The 25414-nt window shown below is 35.2% G+C and overlaps 2 protein-coding genes across 4 annotated transcripts in view; one reads left to right on the top strand and one right to left on the bottom strand.

The window, feature by feature from the left end:
- CARF (calcium responsive transcription factor) overlaps positions 1-25414 on the bottom strand; it is an 85898-nt gene that overhangs the window by 40236 nt on the left and 20248 nt on the right. The window contains 2 exon segments of the mRNA XM_079130596.1: positions 4955-5073; positions 17866-18032. The gene's annotated coding sequence lies outside the window, so the exon portion shown is untranslated.
- WDR12 (WD repeat domain 12) overlaps positions 20742-25414 on the top strand; it is a 29190-nt gene continuing 24517 nt past the window's right edge. The window contains exons 1-3 of one of the 3 annotated variants that reach the window (XM_079130684.1): positions 20742-21032; positions 21454-21710; positions 22260-22383. In XM_079130684.1, the coding sequence (XP_078986810.1) occupies positions 22343-22383 (41 nt within the window). In that variant the 5' untranslated portion in view covers positions 20742-21032; positions 21454-21710; positions 22260-22342. The other 2 variants (XM_079130683.1, XM_079130682.1) reach the window with 2 other exon arrangements.

Genomic DNA, 25414 nt, shown 5'->3' with positions numbered 1-25414 from the left:
AGATAGCTTAGGCAACAAATCAAGACTGCTTCAAACAAACAGTATCTTGTAATAAAAGTTATTTAAATCTTATGAATTGTTTATTTCTGGAATTTTCCATTTAATATTGTCAGACCAATATTGACTAGGTAACTGAAACCATGGAAAATGAATACGCAGGTAAGAAGGTACTACTGAACACAATTCTTACCATTACAATATAATCATACAACTTAATATTAGCTTGGCAAACCTTGGAAAATGAAGAAATATTCATACAAAATACTTTTTCTCAAGATGTTTCCTTTTTAAAAATAATTTTATTTTTTATTTATTTATTTATTTGGTGCTGAGGATCGAACCCAGTGCCTCACACATGCTAGGTAAGCGCTCTATGATCGAATCACAACCCCAGCCCATGAAATACTTTTGAGTCATTTAGACCTAGCGATTTTCAATTGAGATGATTTTGTAAGGTTATAAAACCAGTTCTAATTTTATATATAGCTGTGAATATCTTTAAATTGCTTCTACTTAGGATTTTATTTTATTTTTTGGTACCAGGGATTGAACCTAAGTCCTCACACACACTAGGCAAGTATTCTATCACTGAGCCATATCCTTCGTCCTCCCTTTAGAATTTTAAATAATCACTTACATCTTGATCTAACTTATTATAAAAATTCCAGAATAATCTGTAGTTACTTCTCGGGCTACAGAAGAGCATTTTAAAAATATCTTTCTGCTCTTTTAAAAATTTCATATACTATATTACTCAAGAATAAAATTTTTTCAAAGAGGATTAAAAAGTAAAATGAGACTTCTGCTAAAGGAAATATGGCAGATTAGACACTTGTAGAAGATTCATTTGTTATAAAACATCTGTAATTCCAGTGACTCAAGAGGGTGAGGCAGGAGGATCACAAGTTCAAAGCCAGGCTCAGCAATTTAGTGAGGCCCCATGCAACTCTGTGACAGTGTCAAAATAAAATATTAAAAGGGATGTATCTCTGTGGTAAGCACCCCTGGGTTCAATCCCTGGCACCAAAATCAAACAACCAACCAACCAAACAAAAAACACAAAAAGTTGACTTAAAATATTTTGTGGCTGTCTACTCTGTTGTTTGTCAAAAAAAAGGAAAGCAAAAGCTTTAGGAATCAACAAAAATAAAATACTCAGGAATGAAATTAGCCAAGGAGATTAAGTGCTTATACATTGAAATTAGAAAACATTGATGAAAATAATTAAAGAAGACCTAAATAAATGGGAAGTAATACTGTGTTTATGGATTGGAAGATAATATCATTACACTGGCAATACTACTCAAAGTGATCTATAGATTCAATGTAATCCCTATTAAAACTCTAGGTTTTCTGTAAGGTAATGGAAAAGTCGATCTTAAAATTTATACGCAATTGCAAGAACTAAATAACCAGACAATCCTGAAAAAGAAGACTATTTTCAGATTTCAAAATCTACTACTAAGCTACAATAATCAAGAATGCAGGGCTACAAAAATAAAAATAAATAAAAATTTTAGAGTAGGGGGAGTAGCTCAGTGGTAAAGCACTTGCCTAGCACCTGAGGTCCTGGGTTTGATCAAAAGCATGGCAAACAAACAAACAAAAAACATGGTACTAACATAAGGATAACATAAAACAATGGAATAGGACTGAGAGTCCACACATGCTTATATTGATGATTAAATGATTTTTGACAAGGTACTAAAAGCATTCAATGGAAAAAGACACTCTCTTAAATAAATAGTGCCAGGAAAACTAAATATAAATAACTGTAAGAGCTAATACCATACAACTCTTAGAAAAAAATCCCAAACAACCCAATTTAAAAATGGGCAACAGGCAAAGGGATGCAGGTGATGGCGCATCCTGTATTCCCAGCAACTCAGGAGGCTAAGGCAGGAGGACTGCAAGTTTGAGGCCAGCCTGGGAAACTAAGTGAGGCCCTGATTTGAGAGGGGGAAAAAAACAGAACAAAAAAAAGGGATATAGAGATGTAGCTTGGAGGTAGTAAGCCCCTGGGTTCAATCCCTAGTACCACAAAAAAAAAAAAAAAAAAAAAAAAGGCAAATATATTTCTTCAAAGAATGTGATAAACCATATTGGAATGGCCAACAAGCACATGAAAAAATGATTGGTGTCATTAGTAAGATGCCACTTCATATGTACTAGGATAGCCTCATATATTATACATATATATACACACATTTGATATCTATCTATCTATAGGCATGTATTGTTATAAGTATATGTAGATAGTACCAAAAATATACACATATTATATATATGTGTATGTATGACAATCTGGAAAATATAAATATGAACTAGATATTTGATAATATTAAGTAATTTTTGCTGTGTTTTTAAAGTATATAAATGATGATATGGTAAGGTTAATATTTATGGATAAAATTACATCATGTTATGATGTCCAGGATTTGTTTCAAAGAATATCAAGGTCAGAGAAAGTGGTTAAAATATAAGAGTATAAACAAAACAAGACCATCATACAACAATAATTGTTAAAGGTGATAAATGAGAACCAGGCACAGTGGCATACAATGTAATTCCAGCAACTTGGGAAGTTGAAGAAGGAGGATTGCAAGCTCAAGGCCAGCCTGGGATACTTAGCTGACTAAAAATAAAAAATAAAAAATAAAAAAAAAGGGCTGGGGATGTAGCTCAGTAGTAGAGCACCCCTGAGAGTTCAATATCCAGTGCCACAAAAACAAACAAAACTGATATATGACTAACAGGCATTGGTTTGTTCCTACTTCTGTATATTTTTAAATTTTCCTTTAAAAACATTTTAAAAAAGAATAGAATTTAGGGCCAAATAGACAAATGCTCTGTCAAAGCACAAGGTTTCATTATAACTACCTCAATTTAAACAAACAAAAAACATGAAAATAAAGAAACAGGACAAGCTTGATTGATTTGACATACTTAAAACTCCTTTCCTGACAAATAAAGAACATGCTTCTCTGAAACTCATAAGGAACTTCAAATACTAGATTGGAATCATAATGAAAACACCATGTATCAAAACTTGTTGGAGGGCTAAGGCTGTAGTTCAGTGGCAAAGTGCTTGCTAGCATGTGTGAGGCACTGGATTTGGTCCTTAGCACCATATAAAAACAAATAAATTAGATAAAATAATTTAAAAACACTGTTGGATACAACAAATGTAAAATTTCAAGGGAAATTTATAGAATTAAACCCTTCTTTTAGGAAAAAAAAAAAAGAAAAGAAAATTTCAGTATACAGGATGAATAGGTTTAAGAGATCTATATTGTATATCACAATGGTTATAATTAGTAACAATAAATTTTAATATTTGAAAGTTGCTGCAAACTAGATTTGTGGTGATCTTAGCCCACACACACACACACACACACACACACACACACACATACACAAGTAAGTTGGGCTCAAGATGTGGCTCAGTGGTATAGCAACTGCCTAGCATGTACAAGGCCCTGGTTACTATCCCCAGGACCACACACACACACACACACACACACACACACACACACACGCACGCACACACACTCACACACAAAGAGAATTATATAAGATAACATATATGTTAACTAGCTCAATTTAACCATTCAACAATTTATACATATATGCAAACATCATGCTGTACCATAAATAAATATAATTTTTGTCAACTACAAAATAAAAATTTAGCCAGGTATGGTGGTGCATGCTGTCATCCGGCTTGGGAGGCTGAGGCAGGAGGATCTCAAGTTCAAAGCCAGCCTCAGCAAAAGCAAGGCACTAAGTAACTCAGTGAGACCCTGTCTCTAAATAAAATGCAAAATAGGGCTGGGGAGGTGGCTCAGTGGTTGAGTGCCCCTGAGTTCAATCCCCAGTACCCCCCCCCCAAAATAAAATAAAATAAAATCTTCTGGGTGGGGGGAGACAATGAACTGAGTGATCAACTTTTAAGGTTAAAAATACAACAAATGGGGCTGGGGATATAGCTCAGTTGGTAGAGTGCCTGCCTCGCAAGCACAAGGCCCTGGGTTCAATCCCCAGCACTGCAAAAAAAAAAAAAAAAAAAATTACAACAAATGCAGACACATAAAAAGAAAGACTATATTAAAGAGAGATATTCAATGAAACAGACCATATAGGCACAATAAAAGAGCCAGTAATGCCACAGGTTGATTCTCTGCAGGGAGAGAAAAAAGAAAGACAAAAAATGTCAGGAATAAAAAAAGGAACTAACTACAAAAGATGAGGATATCATGGATAAATTCCTAGAAAAAATAACTTACCAAAACAAATTCTGGAAGAATTTTAATGGCTGAATAGTCCCATATACATTAAAGAAACTGAATGTGAAAAATGTTGCCACAAAAAAATACCAAGACAAGACATTTTAAGTAAGTTTTTAAAAACTGTTTTTTTTTAAATTCCAATCCTATGAATACTCTTTAATATTTTTAAAAAAGAGATTACTCCAAACTTATTCTAATAGGACAATATAACCTACATGTCAAAATTGACAAGAACAGTACGAGGAAGAAAATTTATAGAACAATTTTAATTGTTACATGCACTATGTTTTCTAGTTTCTACATCTGATGCTCTGACATCTATGACCTTGCAATTATGGAAGAACTTCTCCAGGAATAACCAATTTCTAGACTCTCCTATAAACTTGCCCTTCCTATGCAAACTAACTAATCCAGACACAAATACCCAGCTCAACTTCCTTTATGGGGCACTCACCCTTTGGGACACTACTTCCCTGCCCTAATTATCCAAGGGCCAGGTATCAGACAAGAAGGGATAGCCAATACACCTGAGTCTAATGAAATTATTCAAACTAGCCAATATTAAACCTAACTAGTCAGCTTGCCCTTTTTTGCCCATTCTTTTTCCTGAAAACCACAATAAAGGTTTTTTTCACAGTCCCCCACCCTTTCTAACTGCTACCAACCTTAGTGTTGTTTTGTGTGGCCCTGTATGGTATGGCATGTTCCTCTCCTCTTGGAAGCTCTGAGTAATAAACAATCTTTTCAAAGGCAATCAACTCCTGTTCTGTTGGCCTCACCATACCTGAATAGAAATAAAATCCATTTTAAAATGATCATAAACACATAACAATCCAAACAAAATCTCAGCATTGTAAAATAAAAATATTGTATTACATCAACTCTAAGATGCCATTGAATATAAGTGCACCATTATTTTATGTACCATTAAGAAAGAAAAGAGATGAGAAACAAATAAGGATACATACTTTCTTATCACTTGACATTTTACTTCATAATTATTGAAAGGGTCTTTAAATTTAAACATTTTTAGCATATAAAACTACTGCAACTATTATAACTATATAGTGCATATAACTATATAAAGAGGGAAATACATGCAAAATACATCTAAGGTTTCCCTTTGCATTCAGAATCTGATTCTTGGAATCACTTCAATTCGATCACTGGTATTCAACTTTTTTCTTAATCCTATCTTTAAATAATCTCACAAAGGGAAAAAACACAAAAACTGAGCTCTTAGGATGGCTTTGCAATTATGCAGAACAAATCTATTTTTTAATCCAGCTTTGGAAGTATTGATGAAACCTGGCTAACTGCCTTCCCTTCCCTTCCAAAACCCATTCTGATAGTGGTTAGATTTCAAGGGTTGAAAGAGCATTCCATCACTTTCAATTTTTAGTTGCAGATGGATACAAAACCTTTATTTTTTTTTTAATGTGGTGCTGAGGATAGAACCATTACCTCACATGTGTAAGGCAAGTACCCTACCATTGAGCTATAGTCCTAGCCCATCTGTGTGTGTGTGTGTGTGTGTGTGTGTGTGTGTGTGTGTGTGCGCGCGCGCATGGTGCTGGGAATTGAACTCAGAGCCTTGTGCATGCAAGGCAAGCACTCTACCAACTAAGCTATATCCCCAGCCTACTTTTAAGTTTTGATACGGATGCTTTTGGATGGGCAAAGACATAGCAGAACCTGTTCTTTGGCCAACAGAGATTATAAAATACCACTAGTTATAAATTATGTTAATTCCAAAGCTGTAAAAATGTGGAAAATGTGCATTCCAGAAATACTAACATGTATCATGAGCACTGGAATTTTCCCAGAACTGCAAAAGAGATAAGTAGAAAATCTATAAATGGCATCATCACATTAACAGCTTAAGAGGAGAAAACCATAATCATCTCAACTAGCTAAGGTTAAAATTCGTTTGATAAAATTCAATGTCAAAATAATGAAAAGAAGTTTTAATGAATTTGCATGTTAAAGATCCTACTAAACTGGGCACAGTGGCACAAGTCTGTAATCTCAGGGGCTAAGGCAGGAGGATTGCTAGCTCAAATTTAGTCTCAGCAAGTTAGTGAGGCCCTTAAATAACTTATCAAGACCCTGTCTCTAAATAAAATACAAAAAGGGCTAGGGATGTGGCTCAGTGGTTAAGTGCCCCTGGGTTTAATCCTCAGTACCCCCCCCCCCAAAAAAAAAAATCCTGAAAACATGAGACCATTGATAGAAAGTATTTTTTTCTTTTTCAGAATTACAAACCAATCTAGAACAGAGAAGTATAGCTGAGCTCCTTTAGAGCAAAACAGTCTGAAGAAAAAGAAAACAATTAAAGGACTACTTCACTTTATAATTTCCTAATAGACACATTTTCTGATAATAAATTGTTTGTTATGGAATATAGGCCAAAACATAATCCAATACAGAGAAAACATTTATACTAGAACTCCGTATCAACAAAGCATAATACCAACTGCCTGAAAGAGTACAATGGCATAAAAAGTATAATCTGGCCAGGTGTGGTGGCACATGCCTGTAATCCCAGTGATTGGGGAGGCTGAGGCAGAAGGATTGAGAGTTTAAAGCTAGTCTCAGCAAAAGGGAGGCACTAAGCAACTCAGCAAGACCCTGTCCTCTAAGTAAAATATAACAAAAGGCTGGGGATGTGGCTCAATGATTGAGTGCTCCTGAGTTCAATTCCCAATACCAAAAAAAAAAAAAAAAAAAAAAAAAAAGTATAATCTGGTCAATTGCTTTTTGACCAAAGGACCAAAGCAATCAAGAGAAAAGACATTCTTCTCAAGAAATGGTGCTAAAATTAAGTAAGTATATGCAAAACAAAAACTTCAACTTTTACACCTCACACAACATAAAAAATTAACTTAAGTCAGGCATGGTGGTGCTTGCCTGTAATCCCAGCAACTCAGCAGGAGCCAGGGAGGTTCCAGGTTCAAGGCCAGCCTCAGCAATTAAATGAGATCTTAGTAACTTTGCAAGACCCTATCTCAAAAGAAAAAAATAAAAAGGACCGGGACTGAGGCTCAGGAGTAAAGTGCCCCTGGGTTACAGTACAAAAAAAATTAACTTAAAATTAATCATAGGTTATAAAACTTATAGATGGAAACGTAAGGGAAAATCTTTACGAACTTGGGTTTGGCAAAGATGATTCAGTGTGAAACGAAAAGCATACAAAAAATAAAAACCTACAAATTAGACTTTATTAATATTAAAAACTCTTATTATAAATAGGAAAAATTATTTACACAATATATACCTGACAAAGGTCTTGTAGTCAAACTCTATAGAACACTTAGGACTCAATAATGAGACACCCTCCCTCCTCAAAAGGCACTTCACTAAAGATACACAGCTAACAAAATAAGTACACCAAAAGATGCTAATCAGTATTAATCATTAGGGGAATGGAAACTAAAATCACAATGAGATGCCACTACACACTTATTGGAATGTCTAAAATTAAAAGAACCCAGAATATTAAATGTTCACAAGGACATGGAGCCATTGAAACCCATACGTTAGTGGTGGTAATATAATCAGTGCACCCTCTTTTGACAGTTATTTTGGCTGTTTTTTAAAAAGTTAGTCGTGACATATCAAATGATGTAGCCATTACAATTTTAACTAATTATCAGAGAATTTAAAGTATACATATATGAAGACTTTTCTAAAAAAAACTAAAAATAGGTCTAGAAGGCATAACTTGGTAAAGGCAAAAAACATAAACAAAAAAACCACTGATTTTTAAATAATCAGTAAAAATTACTTCTAAAGTAAACAACAGTGTCAATCCTAATTACCCAGGATATGTTAAGTAGTAGGGACTGGAGTGAAAAATTTTAAAAATCAGAGCTAAAAACAGTAGAGTTTATTAGTTCAAATATGAAGTAATTGTGCTACAAGAAAAGCTGAAGTTTATTAATATCAAAAAATGAGGTTAATGTTCTTAGCTACCTTTCCCTCATTCACCAAAAGGAAACGATTAGGAAATTTTTTTTCAATAAATTTTTATTATTTTATTCTTTTTCTGTCATTACAAAAGCAATGTGTTAGTGAAGCAACTTAGAAAGTTAAAGTCACAGCTGGGCATGGTGATGCATGCCTGCAATTCTAACAGTTAATTCCCATAGGCTGAGGCAGGAGGATCCAAGTTTGAGCCTAGAATGGAAAACTTTGCAAGACCCTGTCTCAAAATAAAATAAAAAGAACCAGGGATGCAGATATGGTACAGCACCTGTAGGTTCAAGCCCCAGTATTACAAAAGAGAAAAAGAAAAAACAAAAGGAAAAAATTTAAAGTCACTTATAATTTTACAGAAAACACTACTATTAAATTTTGCATATTATTCTAGATTTTCTTTAAACATATTTTATATGCAGATATTAATTAATTCAATAAGTTCATACTCAGCACCTAAATGACAAGTACTATTCTATATGCAGGGGATATGAGGAAGACTAAGACAACCAAAGTCTCTGCTAGGTAAAATTTATATTCTGTATATTTTATTTTATCTTTTTTTCCAGGGCTGGGGATCAAACCCAGGGCCTCCTATGTAGTAGGCAAGCATGTTACAATTGAGCCACATAACCCGGTTCCATGTTTTATATATATTTATACCTATATTTTGAATTTTTAAAAATTAGATTTAATTCCAGATGTCAAAGAACAAGTGAATACGTACTTATGCTTGCTGATTAACTAATGTCAACATATGAAAAATTCAAGACACTGACCTGTATATAGAGATTTACTTTAAAGTAGTTTATTTATTTTTTTAAATGACTTTACAATTTTTTTTAGATGCTGATAGATTTTTATTTTATTCATTTGTTTATATGTGGTGCTGAGAATTGAACCCAGTGCAGAACACATGCTAGGCAAGTGCTCTACCACTGAGCCACAACCCCAGCCCTTTTAAAGTACTTTAAAAAACCACTGGGTAATTAGTTTCTTCAGATTTACTGAGGTGCTTCCATAAATCTAACAGTTTTTTTGGAATTAAAGAGCTTCAAAAAATTCAATTTAGGTCAGCTCTCATGGCATACATATGCCTGTAATCCCAGCAGTTCCACAGGCTGAGGCAAGAGGATCACGAGTTCAGTCAGCCTCAGCAACTTATGGAGGCCCTAAACAACTTAGCAAGGTCCTGTTTCTAAATAAATTATAAAAAAAGGGCAGGAGGTGTGTCACTCAGTGGTTAAGTACCCCTAAGTTCAAGCTCCAGTAACAAAAAAAAAAAAAAATAAAAAAAAATAAAAAAATCAATTTAGACCACTAACAGTTAACAAGATTTTACTTTATTATTATTATTATTATTATTTTTTTTTTTTTTTTTTTTTTTTTTTCGGTACTGGGGATCGAACTCAGGGCTTTGTGCTTGCAAAGCAAGCTCTCTACCGGCTGAGCTATCTCCCCAGCCCTTACTTTATTATTGATGTGGCAAAATATTGGGACATATGAAATGTTAAAGCTCAATTAAATAAAACAGGAGCTTCATGAATTCTTTTCAAAAAAGTAGAGGTAGTCAGACCATATGAAAAATTTACTAGGTTAATTAAGCTGGTGACTATATGATTTGCCATCATAAATTTGTTTAAAATTCAAAACAATCACAAATCTTTTAAGAATTCTAGGATAGTTTTATAAAAATAAAGTCATACTTTTAAGAGAGAACTCGATTTAGATAAGAGAATAAGTTTTTATAGCTATAAAGAGTAGAAATCTCAGCATATGACTTTACAATAAGCCACATGCCCTATTAGAATGAAATGTTTAAATGTTAAAACAAAGCAATCAAGTCAATAACAAATGCATACTAAAAGAAATAGATAATCTGAATAGAACTACATGTATAAAAGAAAATGAATCAACAATTAATAACCTTCCAAAATAGAATGCACCAGGTCCAGAAGGTTTCACTGATGAATTCCACCAAGCATTTAAAGGAGAAATGTACCAATTCTCTACATCTCCTCAAGAAAATAGAAACAGAACATTTAGTAATTAATTCCATGAGACCAGCTTTACCCTAATATCGAACCACATACAGATATTAGGAAAACTACAGATCAATACCACTCATGAACAGCTACAAAATTCATTAACAGAATATGAGCCAGTCAGATCTAATAATGTACAAAAAAATCATTCATTATGACCAATTGGGATTTATTCAAGGTATGAAAGGTTGGTTAACATGTGAAAATAAATTAATGTAATTCATCATATCAACAGACATCAGAATCACATTAAGCATCTCATCAATAAAACCATTTGATCACATCAATAGATTCTGAAAAAGCATTTGATGAAATCCAATTCCCCCATTCAGGACCAAAATTCAACCATCTAGAAACAGAGGGGAACTTTCTTGACTTGATAATGCACATAGACAAAAACCTGTATTTAACCTCATACTGAGTGGTGAGAAACTAAATGCTTTCCCCCTAAGATGGGAAAGAGGATGCAGGATGTTCTCTTAACACTCCTATTCAGCAACATATTGGAAGTCTTAGATAATGCAATCAAAAGGGAAATAAAAGATATACAGATTGAGAAAAAAGATATACAACCATCTTTATTCATAAATGACATACTTGTCTTTGAAGAAAACATCAAAGAACAATAACAACAAAAAAACTCCAAGAACTAAAAAGTAATTATAACAAATTTTCACACACATTAATCGCTTTCTTATGTATCAGTAATGAAATTTGGTATTTGAAGTAAAAAACCGCAACACACCGCGTATATATGTCAAAATACATCCTGTCATGTATAACTAAAAGAATAAAAAAATTTAAAAAATACATTTATATTGGGCTTATTAACAAAATGGTTCTAAAGTTTATATAAAAATGAAAAAGATACGGAATAGCCAACAAAATAAAGAACAAAGTCATAAGACTGACACAACCCAACTTTAAGACTAGACTTATACAAACCTATGGTAATCAAGACAATATATTATTAAAAAAAAAAAAACTAGGTCAATCAGACATTATTACCCTATGTGTATATATATATATATATGATCATGTACGACCAGAAGAATGAAAAGTTGTTCTCCATTTATGTATGATGTGTCAAAATGCATTCCATTGTCATATATAACCAATTAGAACAGTATTTTTTAAAAGTTAAAAAAATAGATTAATAGATCAATGGAACAGAATAAAGACTCCAATAAAGATTCATGATAATATTCTCAATTGATTTTTGACAAAGGAGCAAAGGCATTCAGTGGAGAAAGGGCAGTCTTTCAAAAAAAAAATTAATCATAGACCTAAATGTTGTTATGGTTTAGATATAAGATGTTCCCCAAAAGCTCATGTGTTAGATATGAAAGAATTTTCAGAAGTGAAATAATAGGGTTATGAGAGCCTTAACCTAATCAGTGGACTAGATTCATTGATATGAATTAACTGGGTGGTAACTGTCGACAGGGAGGGTATAGGTGGAGAAAGTAGACCACTGTAGGCATGCTTTGGGGGTTCATATTTTGTCCCTGGTGAGCAGAGCTCTCTCTGCTTCCTGATGGCCATCTCCTGAGCTGCCTTCCTCTGCCATGCTCTTCTCCCATAATGTTCTGCCTCATCTCAGGCCCAAAGCTTTGTAGTTGGCTGTCTGTGGACTAAGACCTCCGAAACCATGAGCCAAATAAACATTTCTTCCTTTAATTGTTCATGTTAAGTCTTTTGGTCATAGCAATGAAACATCTGACTAAAACAGAAACTATCAAGAAGTGGGGTTGCTGTTAGGACTAACCTGACCATATGAAAGTTTTTGGAGCCTTTGGAGTTTGTGGGAAGAATTTTGAAAAATTTAGAGATGCAAGCATGAAAAGTTTTAGAATAGTGTAAGAAGAGTTTAATGGGCTATTCTGGTGGGAGCTCTGAAAACCAGAATGCCAATGTGACTGTGGACAGTAAAGACTGGGTTCATGAGAGTTCAGAGGAGAAAGACTCTATTAGAATTTGGACAAAAGGTCATTTGTATTACATTATGACTAAGAAGTTGTCTACATTTTACACATACCCTAAGACTTTCTATGAGGCTCAAATTAAAAGATAATGGACTAATTAATCTGTGGAGGAAATTTCAAGGCAGCACAGTAGTTAGACAGTGGCATGGATATTACTGGAAGCTTTTAGCCAAGTTTGTGATGATCAGAAGCAGAAAACAGAGCAAAAAGCTTTGAAAAATTTGACATTTGGCCAGAAAAGTACAAGTAAAACTAGAGCTAAATGATTTGTGGTTGTTAAAGACATTGCATCTCCTAAAAAGATGCTGAATACTTTACCCAGAAACAATAAATGTCTTGAAGACATCTTAGGAATTGGCAAGACCACACCCAACTCAGGCTCAAAGGTATAAAAGTAAAAATTCCTTTGAGAAAAGACCATAGGGGCTCCTGGTTTCTGAGGTGTTGGGGTGTAGGAAGTCTTTTCACTATGCTTAGACACCCAGGCACTCAAAAGCTGCTGATGCCATTGTCCCAGGAGACTTGGCTACTGCTCAAGATGGCAGCAAACCTTGGTGTCAACATGATGCTGGTTTTGCAAGACTGAAGGATGCTGGAGATAGGGCCCATGGAGTGTTCCACCAAGATTTCAAAGGAAGACCTGAAAGGCAAAACATAGTGTAGCAGGGTTGGAGTCCAAATGGGTTGCTCCTGAGTGTGTGATATGTGAAGAAGTGAAAAAGAAGCCAAAGCTGAAGTTGAGACCCCCAAGATTAAGAGATGCCAAGAAATGTTGCAGGAATTCAGCAGAAACAGCCACAAGAGAGGTCATGAAGGTTGCAACCAGCAAGGCCATGAGAGAGGGGCAACACAAGCCCTTTGGAGAGAACATGATGCTATGAGTCCCAGATTCTGGATGTGGAGCCACAGGACTTGTTTCTGTTGTTGGTCCCATCTATCTATGCCCCCATTTCTCCCATGTGGAATGGAAATGTTTACTTTTTTGTGCTTTTACATACTGGATATTGATTTTTACAGGGGCTCATACTGAGAGTTTGCCTTGAATCACAGAAGAGACTTGGACTTTCAGGCAAAGCTTGAACTGTTAAGACTATAAGGACTTTTGGAAATGAACCAAATGCATTTTGCATTGTGAGGTGGGCATAAGCTTTTGGGAGCCACAGAATAATGTTATGGTTTAGATATGAGGTGTAGCTAGGTGTGGTGGCACACACCTGTCATCCCAATGGCTCAGGAAGCTGAGGCAGGAGTGTCATAAACTCAAAGTCAGTCTCAGCAACTTAGCGAAACCCTTTCTCTAAATAAAATAGTTTTAAAAGGCTGGGGATGAGGTTCAGTGGTTAAATGGCTCTGAGTTCAATACCTGGTACAAAAAAAAAAGAAAAAAAAAGAAGAAGAAGAAGAAGATATGAGCTGTCGTCTAATAACATTTTTCTTGTGCTGGGAATAGAATCCAACACCTTGTGTATGTGAGTTAGTACTTTACCACTGAGCTATATCTCTAGCCCATGGAATTTGTCTTTTTTTTGCAGGGGTGGGTACCAGGGATTGAAATCAGGGGCAATTGACCACTGAGCCAGACCCCAAGCCCTAGTTTGTATTTGATTTAGAGATAGGATCAGAGTTGCTTAGCACTTCGCTTTTGTTGAGGCTGGCTTTGAACTTGAGATCCTCCTGTCTCAGCCTCCTGAGTCACGGGGATGACAGGGCTGGGGGTGTTCCTGCCTACCATGTGGAAAGCCCTAGGTTCTATCCCTAGCACCACCAAAAAACAAAAACAAATGAAGTATCAAATCACAAAAAGACATAAAGAAAACTTCAATGCCCATTTCTATTCCTACATGAAAGAAGTCAATTTGAAAAGGCTGCATATCATTATGGTTCCAAATATATAACATTCTAGAAAAAGCAAAACTATAGACACTGTAATAGATCAGTGGTTGGCAGAGATTTTTGGGTGTATAAAGGGAAGGAAGATGTATGAATAGGTGAAGCACAGGGGACTTCTATGGTGATGATACCATAATGGTGAATACATGATATCATGTATTTATCAAAATACACAAAACTGTCCAACAGAGTGAACCTTAATGTAAACTAGAGACTTTCATTCATAATAATATATCAATATTGTTCATTAATTTTAAGAAATGTGACATATTAATGCAAGATGTTAATAATAGGGAAGCTGTGTGTTAGGGTGGGACGGGAAATGGGGTTTTATTATTTGTTCAATTTTTCTAAATCAGAGTAATCGTGAAATAAGGTCAATAGCAAATCATAGTATATAAACTCTAAAGTTATCTTGAAATATATGATTAAGTTACCACACTCACTCTGGACAATACTGGAGTTCAAGTATGCGCAAAAAAAAAAAAAAAATATATATATATATATATATATATTTTTTTTTTTTTTGCTAAAATTTGAAATAAAAACAGAAAGAAGCCAGGCATGGAAGCACAGATCTACAGTTCTACCTACTCTGGAAGCTGAGGCAGAAGGCAGAAGGATCCCTAGAGCCCACAAGTTCAAGGACAGACTGAGAAAAATAGAGAGACACCATCTTAAAAACAAACAAGTCAGAAAGTATTTTACTGAAAGGCTCAGTCAGTAAAACTGCACAGATCTGTGTATTTTGTAGTCATTTGATATAGGTCTGAATTTCAGTTTTATACTTAGTTGTCAAGCTAGGTAATCATTTTGAGCTTTAGTTTTCTCATTTGCAAACTAGGAATAATATTATATCCACTTCATAGGGCTGTTATGAACATTAAATAATGTATGTAAAGGGCATGGCAAAAAACCCAACACATTGTCAGTACTCAATAAATGTTTATTTTTATTTTTTTAACTACATATGAATACACACCTATCTGGACTAAATAAATCCATTGGTTTTTGAGGGTAAAAATTCTAGTCATTTCATTGATGTAATTAAAACTCAATGGCATTCGCCTGTAATCCCAGTGACTCAGGAAGCTAAAACAGGAGGATCATAAGTTAGACGCTAGCTTCAGCAACTTAGCAAGGCCCACTAAGCAACTTAGTGAGACCCTGTCTCAAAATAAAATAATAAAAAGGGCTGGGGATATAGCTCAGTGGTAGAGTGCCCCAAGGTTAAATCCCCAATATGAAAAACAAAAAACAAAAAAACTGGTCTTAGTATGAAGTTTCTAAATATATTTCTAATATATCCTATATCATTGAAAAACTGTAAAAATTTTATAGTTTTAGATGACCAATAAGCTCTCTTGAATTATTACTGCTTAATTTTAAAAATTCATACATCTCATTAAATGTAGTACAGAATGAACATAGAATTGACCTGCATTTAATGAAAAAAAATTCAAGTTATTAACTTCTCTGAACTTCAATTTCAGTTTAAAATCATAATTCAGTATGGGTGATCTTTAAGATTCCAGCCAGTTCTAAGATTTTTGTCTCTAATAGTTGACTATCCTAATATCCTGATATTTTATTTAATTATTTATTTATTGTCTTCTAATGTGCACTGAGCAGAAAAACAAAGAGCCCTATCTGAAGAGAAAACTTTTACAAAGTTAGATTCAACTGAAAATAAAGTCCTATTGAAGGACTTATTAAAACTGAAATATTTGTCAGGAATACAATTTAACATTCTAAAGTAAATTGTCTAGTATACAATTTGGAAACAAACTTTCTAAAATAAATTGAATATATTGACATTCACTATCTAAACATGATGACATTAGGGTTAAAAATTTCTTAATATTCTAGGGAGCTCTTTATTTTGATTTTTTAACATAAACACTAGTGTGATAGGTCAACAATAATTTAATTATCTTAGCTATAAAGTAGTTTAATGTTTACTGAATGTTTCTATGCTTAATAACTATTAGCTAGAATTATTACCATTCTACTATTCTATGATGGAGGACATATTATTTTCATTTTATCGAGGCTCACTGCTCTTTTAGAAGATATCCATAATAAGGCACTATACTAAAAGTGTTTTACCTTTATCATTTTATTTAAACCATTAAAAAAAATTCTGTGATTCAGTTACTTGCTCCAATTTGCAAGAACTCAAACTATATGTGTAGTTTAATCCCAAACTTGATATCTCTTTCACAAAAGGAACTCTTTTGTGGTAACAAAGCACCTACCTTCTTTATTAGTCAAAAATCCATAGGTTTAAGTCATTTTTTGATAGGTTAAGATGTTAAAATACATTGTTCATTTAAAAAAATTTTATCGTTGTAGATGGACAGAATGCCTTTATTTTGTTTATTTCTATGTGGTGCTGAGAATTGAACCCAGTGCCTCACACATACTAGGCAAGCGCTCTGCCACTGAGCTATAGCCCCAGCCCAAACTCTGTTCATTTTTATTCTCAAATTTTCCTGGTTAAAATTTATTAGAGGCAGTTCTTAACACACAAAAAGATCTCCTGCAACTAATCTAAGGATCTCTGATCTCATCCAAAAGCAAGAGGTTTAACTATAGCCACAGAAAATATTCTGCACAATAGATTCAGAAATGGAGTTTGGGAAGGAGTTGTAAAAACTGTAAACAGCTTAGGGAAAAGAACTGCAAAAGCATACTCTTTTTTATAGGTACCCCATCCCATAGCTAGTCCGTCAAAAATGTTTTTCCACTTTTATTTTTTTTTTAACTGACATTTCATTAATAAAACTTGTATTGGAATTAATATACATTTTCTATTAAAAATAAATACTCTAGAAAGAGTATTAGCCATTAATAAATTTGTGTAAATTTATAGAAAAGCTTTCTTCCTATAAGATGAGTTAGAAACAACTATGCTGAGGGAGTGAAGAGTTTAATTTGGAGATAAGGAAGCAATTACATTACAGGCTGGGAGAACTCTGAGGGAACAGTACTGAACTAAATGTGAAGACTGAAGGAAGTATGAACACACTATGTAAGTACACTAGTAAAGGGGTGGTGATGTTGACAGAGGAAGATTGTGAACCAACCATTTTTTCAGAACTTTGCCCAGATTAGGATTTTGCCAATGAAAGAAAGATAACTTGTTTATTATAGGAATGCAAAATGCAACTATTGTTAAAAAAAAACTTTTCATGGTTACAGAAGGAAAATTCTATTTAAAGTAATTTCTATATTTAAAAAAATGGGTTTAAATATGAATACTAACCTAACCCATTGTTGAAATGGAGATTAAAAGCAGCTTTAAATTTATGAATACCCTTTTAGAAAAATAATTTGTAGTGAAAAGTGTTATTCCTTCTCATTTCTTCCAACAATTTCTATTATTTTCTACAGTCCTGACAACTGCAGAATGATTTAAAATACCCAATTTTCCCATCTATTCTCGTCAGTACATGCTATAAGTTATTATCACTAATTCCCAATTAACTCAATGTAAAGTTTTTAAGACATAGATACTAATAACATTAACTATAAAATGTTCTTTTCCAACTGGTAACCATAAATAGAACAATTGCTTGTAACAAAATATAATTTGACTTTTTCATTAATATGTAATAAATAATAGTTAAGTTATACAGCTGTTTCTTTCACTTAAGTGAAAAATAAAATGATTACCTTCAGGCAGTGGCTCAAGTTTAAATTCCAGGCCTCAAGCATTCTGCTATCCCCAGAAGTGCCCTTCCATGTTCACAAAGTTCTTCCTTTTTGGAGGCACTAAATAATAATAGCTGTAGCTTCATTTATGTGAAAGTTATAACTGTGTCTTCACAGCAGCATTTTATCTGTAAGGAGAAATTATTCAATGTACATTTTATTTTCCTATACATGAATAAAACTATTAGATTTCATCATGCAGGTTTTATTAAAAAAGTAGCTACTACTGGCCTCAATTGGTAGAACCTTCAATTGACTCAGTTGAAGAGAACTAAAGACTAGACTACCTTTACAGATAATTACATGTCTTGGAGTAGGTGATTTAAACTCTCAATGCCTGTTTCCTTATCTAAAATTAAGAATTCAAACTATGGTTTTACTTCAACTCTCACATTCTATAGCAACAAATGAAACAAAGACCTTTGTAGTAACTCTTTTTCCTCAATGAAGACATTTTCTAACAGGTTATCTTTTCCAGCCAAAAGAAACTTTAAAAGTTCCCCTCTGTTCCACCTCCCAATCCTAGTACTGATAAACTTCTTTCTTTTTGCTTTCTTTTGGGGATCTAACCCAAAGCCTCATACATGCTAGTAGGCAAGTGATTTACCACTGAGCCACATCTCAGTCCCTCTAAATTTATATCTTAAGAAGCATTTGGATCAGACAAAGAAAAAATTATTGTTAATAATCAGACTTCAGAAAACAGTAAGGTATCCATTTTTTTCTGGCAAACTGCTATCTAGAATGCTATCATATCACATTATGAAAGTAGATTTATCTTATATCAAAAATAAAGATGTGGTAGTACATGTAATCCCAGTGACTCAGGAGGCTGAGGCAGGAGGATTTCAAGTTCAAAGCCAGGTTCAGCAACTTCTCCAGGCCCTAAGCAACTTAATGAGATCCTGTCTCAAAATAAAAAATAAAAAGGTCTGGGGATGTAGGTCAATGGTAAACCACCCCAGAGGTGAAATCCTCAGTATCAGAAAACAAAACAAAACAAAACAAAACAAAAAAACAAAAAAGCAACAATTAGAAAAAAACTAAAATTAGTGCTTCATTGTTTTTATTTATGGGGAAAAAGGCATTTTTATTGTTTTCATAGTGAATGCACAGTAGATGAAAAGATACTATTTAGGCTATACTTATTCATATCTTTAAAGGATCAAACTTAGGATACCAATTTTTTACTTTGTTCAACAGCAATTCTATTTGTTCTAAACTTTAATTTTTCAGGTGTAATTTCTCAAAAAACGGTCTTATCATTTAATTATGTTGTTGAATTTCGCCATAGTTTTCTGTATTAAAATTCGTTAGGCTGGGCACAGTGGTGCATACCTGTGATCCCAGCAACCCAGGAGGCTGAGGCAAGAGGATCACAAGTTCAAAGCCAGCCTCAGCAACTTAGCAAGGCCCTAAGCAACTTAGTGAGACCTTGTTTCAAAATTGAAAAAATAAAAAGGGTGAGGAATATGGATCAGTGGTAAAACATCTCTGGGTTCAATCCCCAGTGCCAAAAAAATTAAAAATAAATTTATCTGTTAAAAACAACAATCTGAGAATAAACCCTCAAACAGGATAACTGAAGAAGGAAGCCACTTGAAGTTTTAGAATTTCTTTTAATTCTATGGACCAAGTAGGGAACCCTCCACACACATAAGCAGGAAAGAAAAGAAAAAAAAATATATATATATATTTTCCAAGATATGGTTCTCCAGATAGCAATCTGTGTTTCTGAGGACCACAGAAAATGAATTCCATAGGAAATTATTTTGAACAAAAGCTTGCCATTGGTTATCAAAAAACAAAAACAAAAAAACTTGCCGTTATATTCTTAATTAAATTTAAGAAATACATTCAAAGTAAAAGGCATTAGCTATGTTAGGTACTGTTAGGAGGGGACATCAAACATGACACTTAAGTCACTGCTTGAAAAAAAAAAAAACCAAAACACCATATGGGTGTTCAGCTATTTTGGAAAACTTAACTAATTTTTCTTTAAAAGGTCTCAAATGAAATAAGTACTTCACTGATTCAAGACTTCCACTTTGCAAACTGAGTCTTATTTTCTTAAGCATATTCTGTATTAAGATTCTCTATCTTCCCCATATTTTTCTATTCAAATTAAGCACAAATTATATTGACTCAGGTATTATCTTAATTTGCTAAATTTCACATTGACAGTTAAATTTATTAACCTATTTATACATTTCCAAAAGTTATTTTTAACTAATGATATTAACAATAAATATCAAAGTTAAGATTTCAATTAAAAAAGTGTTTCAAGTGTCAGATACCCCAACTTATTTAATTTGTAAATCCTCATCATTACAATGACTCACATTTAAAGGGCCACACTTCTGTTAGCAAACTCAACCATGACAAGTGTTTTTCTAGTACTTCTGCAGAAGTTTTTCTCATTTTATTCCTCCACCCAAGTGGCCATCTCCCTCATTTACTCACATAGGCAAAGCTTCCGGTTAAACCTGAATTCATAATATGATGGTAAATAATAATATTTACTGAGAATTTATGTGGCATCTTAATTTATTTAGTTGACCAAAGTGTGGCAAAGAGGTTAAGTAAGTACCAGTCAGGATCCAACCCAGGCATTCTCGTTCCAGGGTACGCATTTTCTGAAAGTGAGTAAATCGAAAATAGTTGTGCTTTTATCGCCATTCCCCTCTAATAAATGATTGTATTTCACTTCCAATTGTTTAAATCACTCCTACATTTCCTACAGCTAATTTAAATCTTAGGCGTCTACTTAATCATAATACATCTTTAAGAAACGTAAAACAGGAAAGCTTTAGTTTTCTTCACCTGCACACATACCGTTCCGCCCACAAATTTTGCAATCCAGTTCTGCCTGATTCTAAACTGTTCTCTCTTGAAGACCCCCTCTTGAAGCTTTGCTTGCGAACGCCTTAAAAAGCGACTTTGGGATCGAGAGAGTATTATCTCCATCCATCCTCCCTCAGAAAAACAACTATATTGAACTAGAGTAATTATTGGGACCATTGCGACCACAAGGCTTTGGGTAATTTCAAAACAACAACAAAAGAAAGTCAAAAAGCCGGCGGGGGAAAGAAGGTGTGGGCGGACGCTTTTCCTCTTCTAAACTCAAGGTATAAAGGGGCTGAGAAACTGGGGAGGGGAGACGCTTAAAAGCCGGGCGCGAGGCAGCGTGGGGGACCACAGCTGGGCGCTCCCGCCAGAGGGGTGCGGGTCTTTCGCGGTGGTGGCTCGTTTTTTGGGCTCTGCAACCCTTCTCAAGACACCTAACCACCTCCTTCTCCAGCCTGCCTCCCCGGGCCCGCGAGCCCCCTCCCGGGCCGGTGGTAGTGGGCCTTGCCAGGAGGGCCCGGAGAAGCCCCGAAGAAGAGCGTGATGGGCGCCGTCAGTGCCGGGCTGCGACAGGGGCGGGGGCCGGCAGTTGCTACTAGCCCGGGCGGGTCAGGAGGTGACGCGAGGAGGTAGAAATGGGGGTTGGGAGGTAGCGTCCGGTCCGTCGGCGCAGATGACACTGCCAAACCTCTGTTTCCCCAGCCCTGCCGCTGCCGGGAGCCCCGCAAGGCGAGGAGGGAAGTCCGCTGGAGCAGAGGGGAGAAAATTCAAAACGAGTCTACTCAACCTCGTCTTGGCTCCGAGGCCCCGCCATGGAGACCAGCACAATGCGCAGGCGCACCTCTCTGGGAGGCGCAGTGCGGTCCCATGCGGTGAGACAACTATCGGCCACCGTCGCGGGTTTCCCTTCCGAACGTCCTTTTTCTCGTATTTCCGCCCTGCCTAACCCGAGCCTAGCGGTGAGAACGCAGGAAAAATCAGGGTTGGGTTAGGTTCTGGTTGAGAATATACATTTAAAAAAGGAACCTGACAAGACTTTAGTCAACGAGAGGAAGTTTAATAAATACCTGACGGGAGTTCGGGAGGATTTAATGCAAGTAGGAGATCTTGAGTGTAGCGTGACAAGACTACAGTTCCCAGTGGTCACAGCGTATGAGACGCGCTGCTTCCTGGGGATTGAAGTATCCGGTCTAACGACAGTATTTTATTTTTTAAAATAGATTTGAGTTGGGCCTTTCTGGAGCTTCATAATCGATCACAGCCTAAAGGTATGGGAAGAAATCTAAAAAAGATCAAGGGGACACTCTGCCTTTAAGACTCTACTTCCCCAATCGGTGATTCCTTAAATCTAGGAATAGGTAGTTGATGTTTGCGGGCTGGGCCTGTGTGAAAGGTGAACCTCGTGGTGCCTTCTACTGAGACGCACCAAGGGAAGAGAGCAGAAACCAGGCTTGGACCGCAGTTCTCGCCTACCTGTGAAGACTCATTGTAACCATCTCATTTTGTAGTGTTGACATTAAAGAGCACCTCTTTTCGGACTGCTAACTCCTTCGTACATTTTTGTGGGCAAGTATTGCGTGTACTCCGCGCCATGGCTCAGCTCCAGACACGCTTCTACACTGACAACAAGAAGTAAGTAAGCGGCCCAGCCCTCTGTATTTTCTCTCTTCCCCAGGCTCGACCTTGTGTTCTTGTTTTTCCCTGATTGTCACTGTCTTTGCTGTCAGCACCCCCCCCCACACACACACTTTATTCCTGCTGTTCTCCTAACTTGAGCCCGATATTTCCCCAGTTAGAAGTGGTGCCTTGCAAGGCTTTCTCAGGAACCTCTCGGAGATGTCTCAGGATCACCTCCTTCCTGCTCAGTTTCCTGGGCTTCTTATATTTTAAATTGTGTGGGGGGAGCCTGAAGGGCTTCGGGTTTGCTTTCTGAATGATGCACACCATATGCGTAATTTGAACAGTGAACAAAGGGGTCGTGTGGTTACATGAAGGCTGCTTAGTGGTGTTTCACAGCTTCTGAAAACATAACTTCCTTTTTTTTCTATATTTTTAATTGATGTGTTATAATGGCACCTAATGGTGGAATTTATTGTTACATATACCTGCACGCATACAAGATAAAAATATAATTTGGCCAATATCACTCCCCAGTATTTCCCCTTTCCCTGCCTTACCCCTTCCTCATGGTCTCTTTCCTCTACTGTTCTTTTTTTTTCTTTTTCTTTTTAAGTAGGTGATAGAAAATGCTTTCCTAAACCAGGATGGAAAGTGACTCTCTGAATAGAGGGGTTGATAGAACTGGTTTTTGATGAGTGTGAAGTCAGTTCAGTTACAAATTTGAGTTTGTGTATTGTGTGTATGTGTGCTATATGCTTTTTATATAATGTACTTATGTATAAATGTCATTTATATACAAACGTTTACCAATAATGTGTATATGTGTGTGTGTGTGTGTGTGTGTGTACGAAGAGAGATTTTTACGAATCATTCCTAGATCCATAGAACTTATTTGAAATCTGTTTATGTACCCTGTGGTGTACATTGCTCTATTAATGTTGTAAGTCCCTTAAATGAATCTTAAGCTTCTTGGGTTGACTGAGTCAACAATGTTTGTCAAATTTTTCTGGTGCTAATGATAATTTGTGTGTATATATACACACACATGTCACACACACGTGTGTATATATATATATACACATATAGTATTAAATATATATATAGTATTAAGCTCATGTCAGGCATAATTTAGAAACCTCCCACTTGAATTGATTATACCTTTGATTTAGTGTTTGTATCTTTTATGAATTAACTTGTTAAATCATTTTCACTCCTCTTATATTGTTCATGGTCTATATTGATGAACATGAATTTATATACTAAGCCTTAATACTTCTAGGAATGTGATAATGCACTAGCATAGCCACTGTATTTTTTAATTGAATTTCTTATTGAGATTTTGTTGATTCACACAAAGTTGTAAGAAATAATAGGTCACTGTATTTTAACCAAAGAAATAAATATGGTATGTGTGTTTTGCCCATTCTTAGATTTTCCAAAAGGCAACAATACTTAGAAATTAAAATTCTGCTTCTTCCTTTGAATTGATACGTTTTAGTCAGTAAAATGAGGGAGAAGTAGTATTATACATATCTGTATATAATTCATACTCACTGTACATGTGTTTGCACGTGTGAAAGAGAATCATGCTATGCCTCCCCCACACTTTTATTGATCAAAACAGTAAGTAAAAGGAAGAAGGAAAAATTTTAATTCTACATTGTGTACCTTTTGGAATAACTGCTTTCTGGGACATGACAATTATATAGCTATTATTATTCAAAGGATACTTGGAGGACCAGCTGCATTGTATTTGCAGTTGTGCAACTATCACCTCAGTGAATGTTAGTACATTTTTCATCACCCTTTAGCTATCCTCACCCCCTGTTCCCTACCCCTAGGTAACCACTGACCCATTTGTTTCTGTAGATTTGTCTGTTCTGGATGTTTTGTATAAATGGAATTATTAATTTATTTGCTTACTTATTTAGGTGTTGGGGATTAAACCCAAAACCTAGAGAATGTTAGGCAAGAGCTCTACCACTGAGCTACATACTTCACCTAATATATGGTGTTTGTGACTGGCTTCTTTCACTTACTATGTGGTTTTCATGGTTCATCCATGCTATATTATGTATTCCTTCCTATGGCCAAATAATATACCATTGTATTGATATATCACATTTTTTAAAATTCATGTCCACTTGTTTCCACCTTTTAACTATTATGAATAGTGGTTATATGAACATTAACTTAAGTTTTTATATGAACATTTTTCATTTCTCGTTGGTATACACCTAGAAATAAAGTCTCTGGGTCAGGTGGTAATTTTACATTTAACTTTTTAAGGAACTGCCAGACTGTTTTCCAAGGCAGCTACATCATTTTACATTACAACCTGCTTTGTATGAGGGCTCCAGTTTCTCCACACCTTCACCAATACTTTTTATTATCTGTTTTCTCATTACATGTACCCTAGTATGATATGATATTTCCTCATGGTTTGATGTGCATTTTCCTGATAACTGTGAACATCTTTTCTGTGTCTGTTGGCCATTTTTATATTTTCTCTGGAAAACATCTATTTTAAAAAATAAATTAAAAAATTCAATTTTCTTTTTTATTACAGAGTTGTGAGTTTTTAATATGTTCCAGATAAAAACTTCTTATCAGATATGATTTGCAAATATTTTCTCACATTCTTTCTTACAAGTTTCCTAATCTGCTTCCTCTCTTGTGTTCCTCTAATCCAGTTTCTATTGCACATCCAGAAAGATCTAACTAAACAAAATTCTGATGACATTCTGTAACTGGTACTGCTACAGTGGTGCTGTGTTGCCTACACAAAACAGTAAAAACTATTTCATAAACACAGCATATAAAGCATTCCCTGCACATCTCTTTAGCCTTATCTTTCGTCACCACCTAAAGCAAAATACTTTTCTGAAATAGAAACAATTCCTGGCTATTGTTTTGCTCTTCTCCCTACTTTCCTGCATGCTTTTCCTGCCTACTCCCTCTCCTGGCAAATTAACACTTTTCTAGATGTGGCCTGAGAATGATCTGTTTTGGTCATCCTTTCAGACCTTGCACCACCACTCCT

This window comes from Sciurus vulgaris, assembly GCF_902686455.1.
Source record: "Sciurus vulgaris genome assembly, chromosome: 3".
Lineage (NCBI taxonomy): Eukaryota > Metazoa > Chordata > Mammalia > Rodentia > Sciuridae > Sciurus > Sciurus vulgaris.
This window is presented reverse-complemented; position numbering and strand designations above follow the sequence as displayed.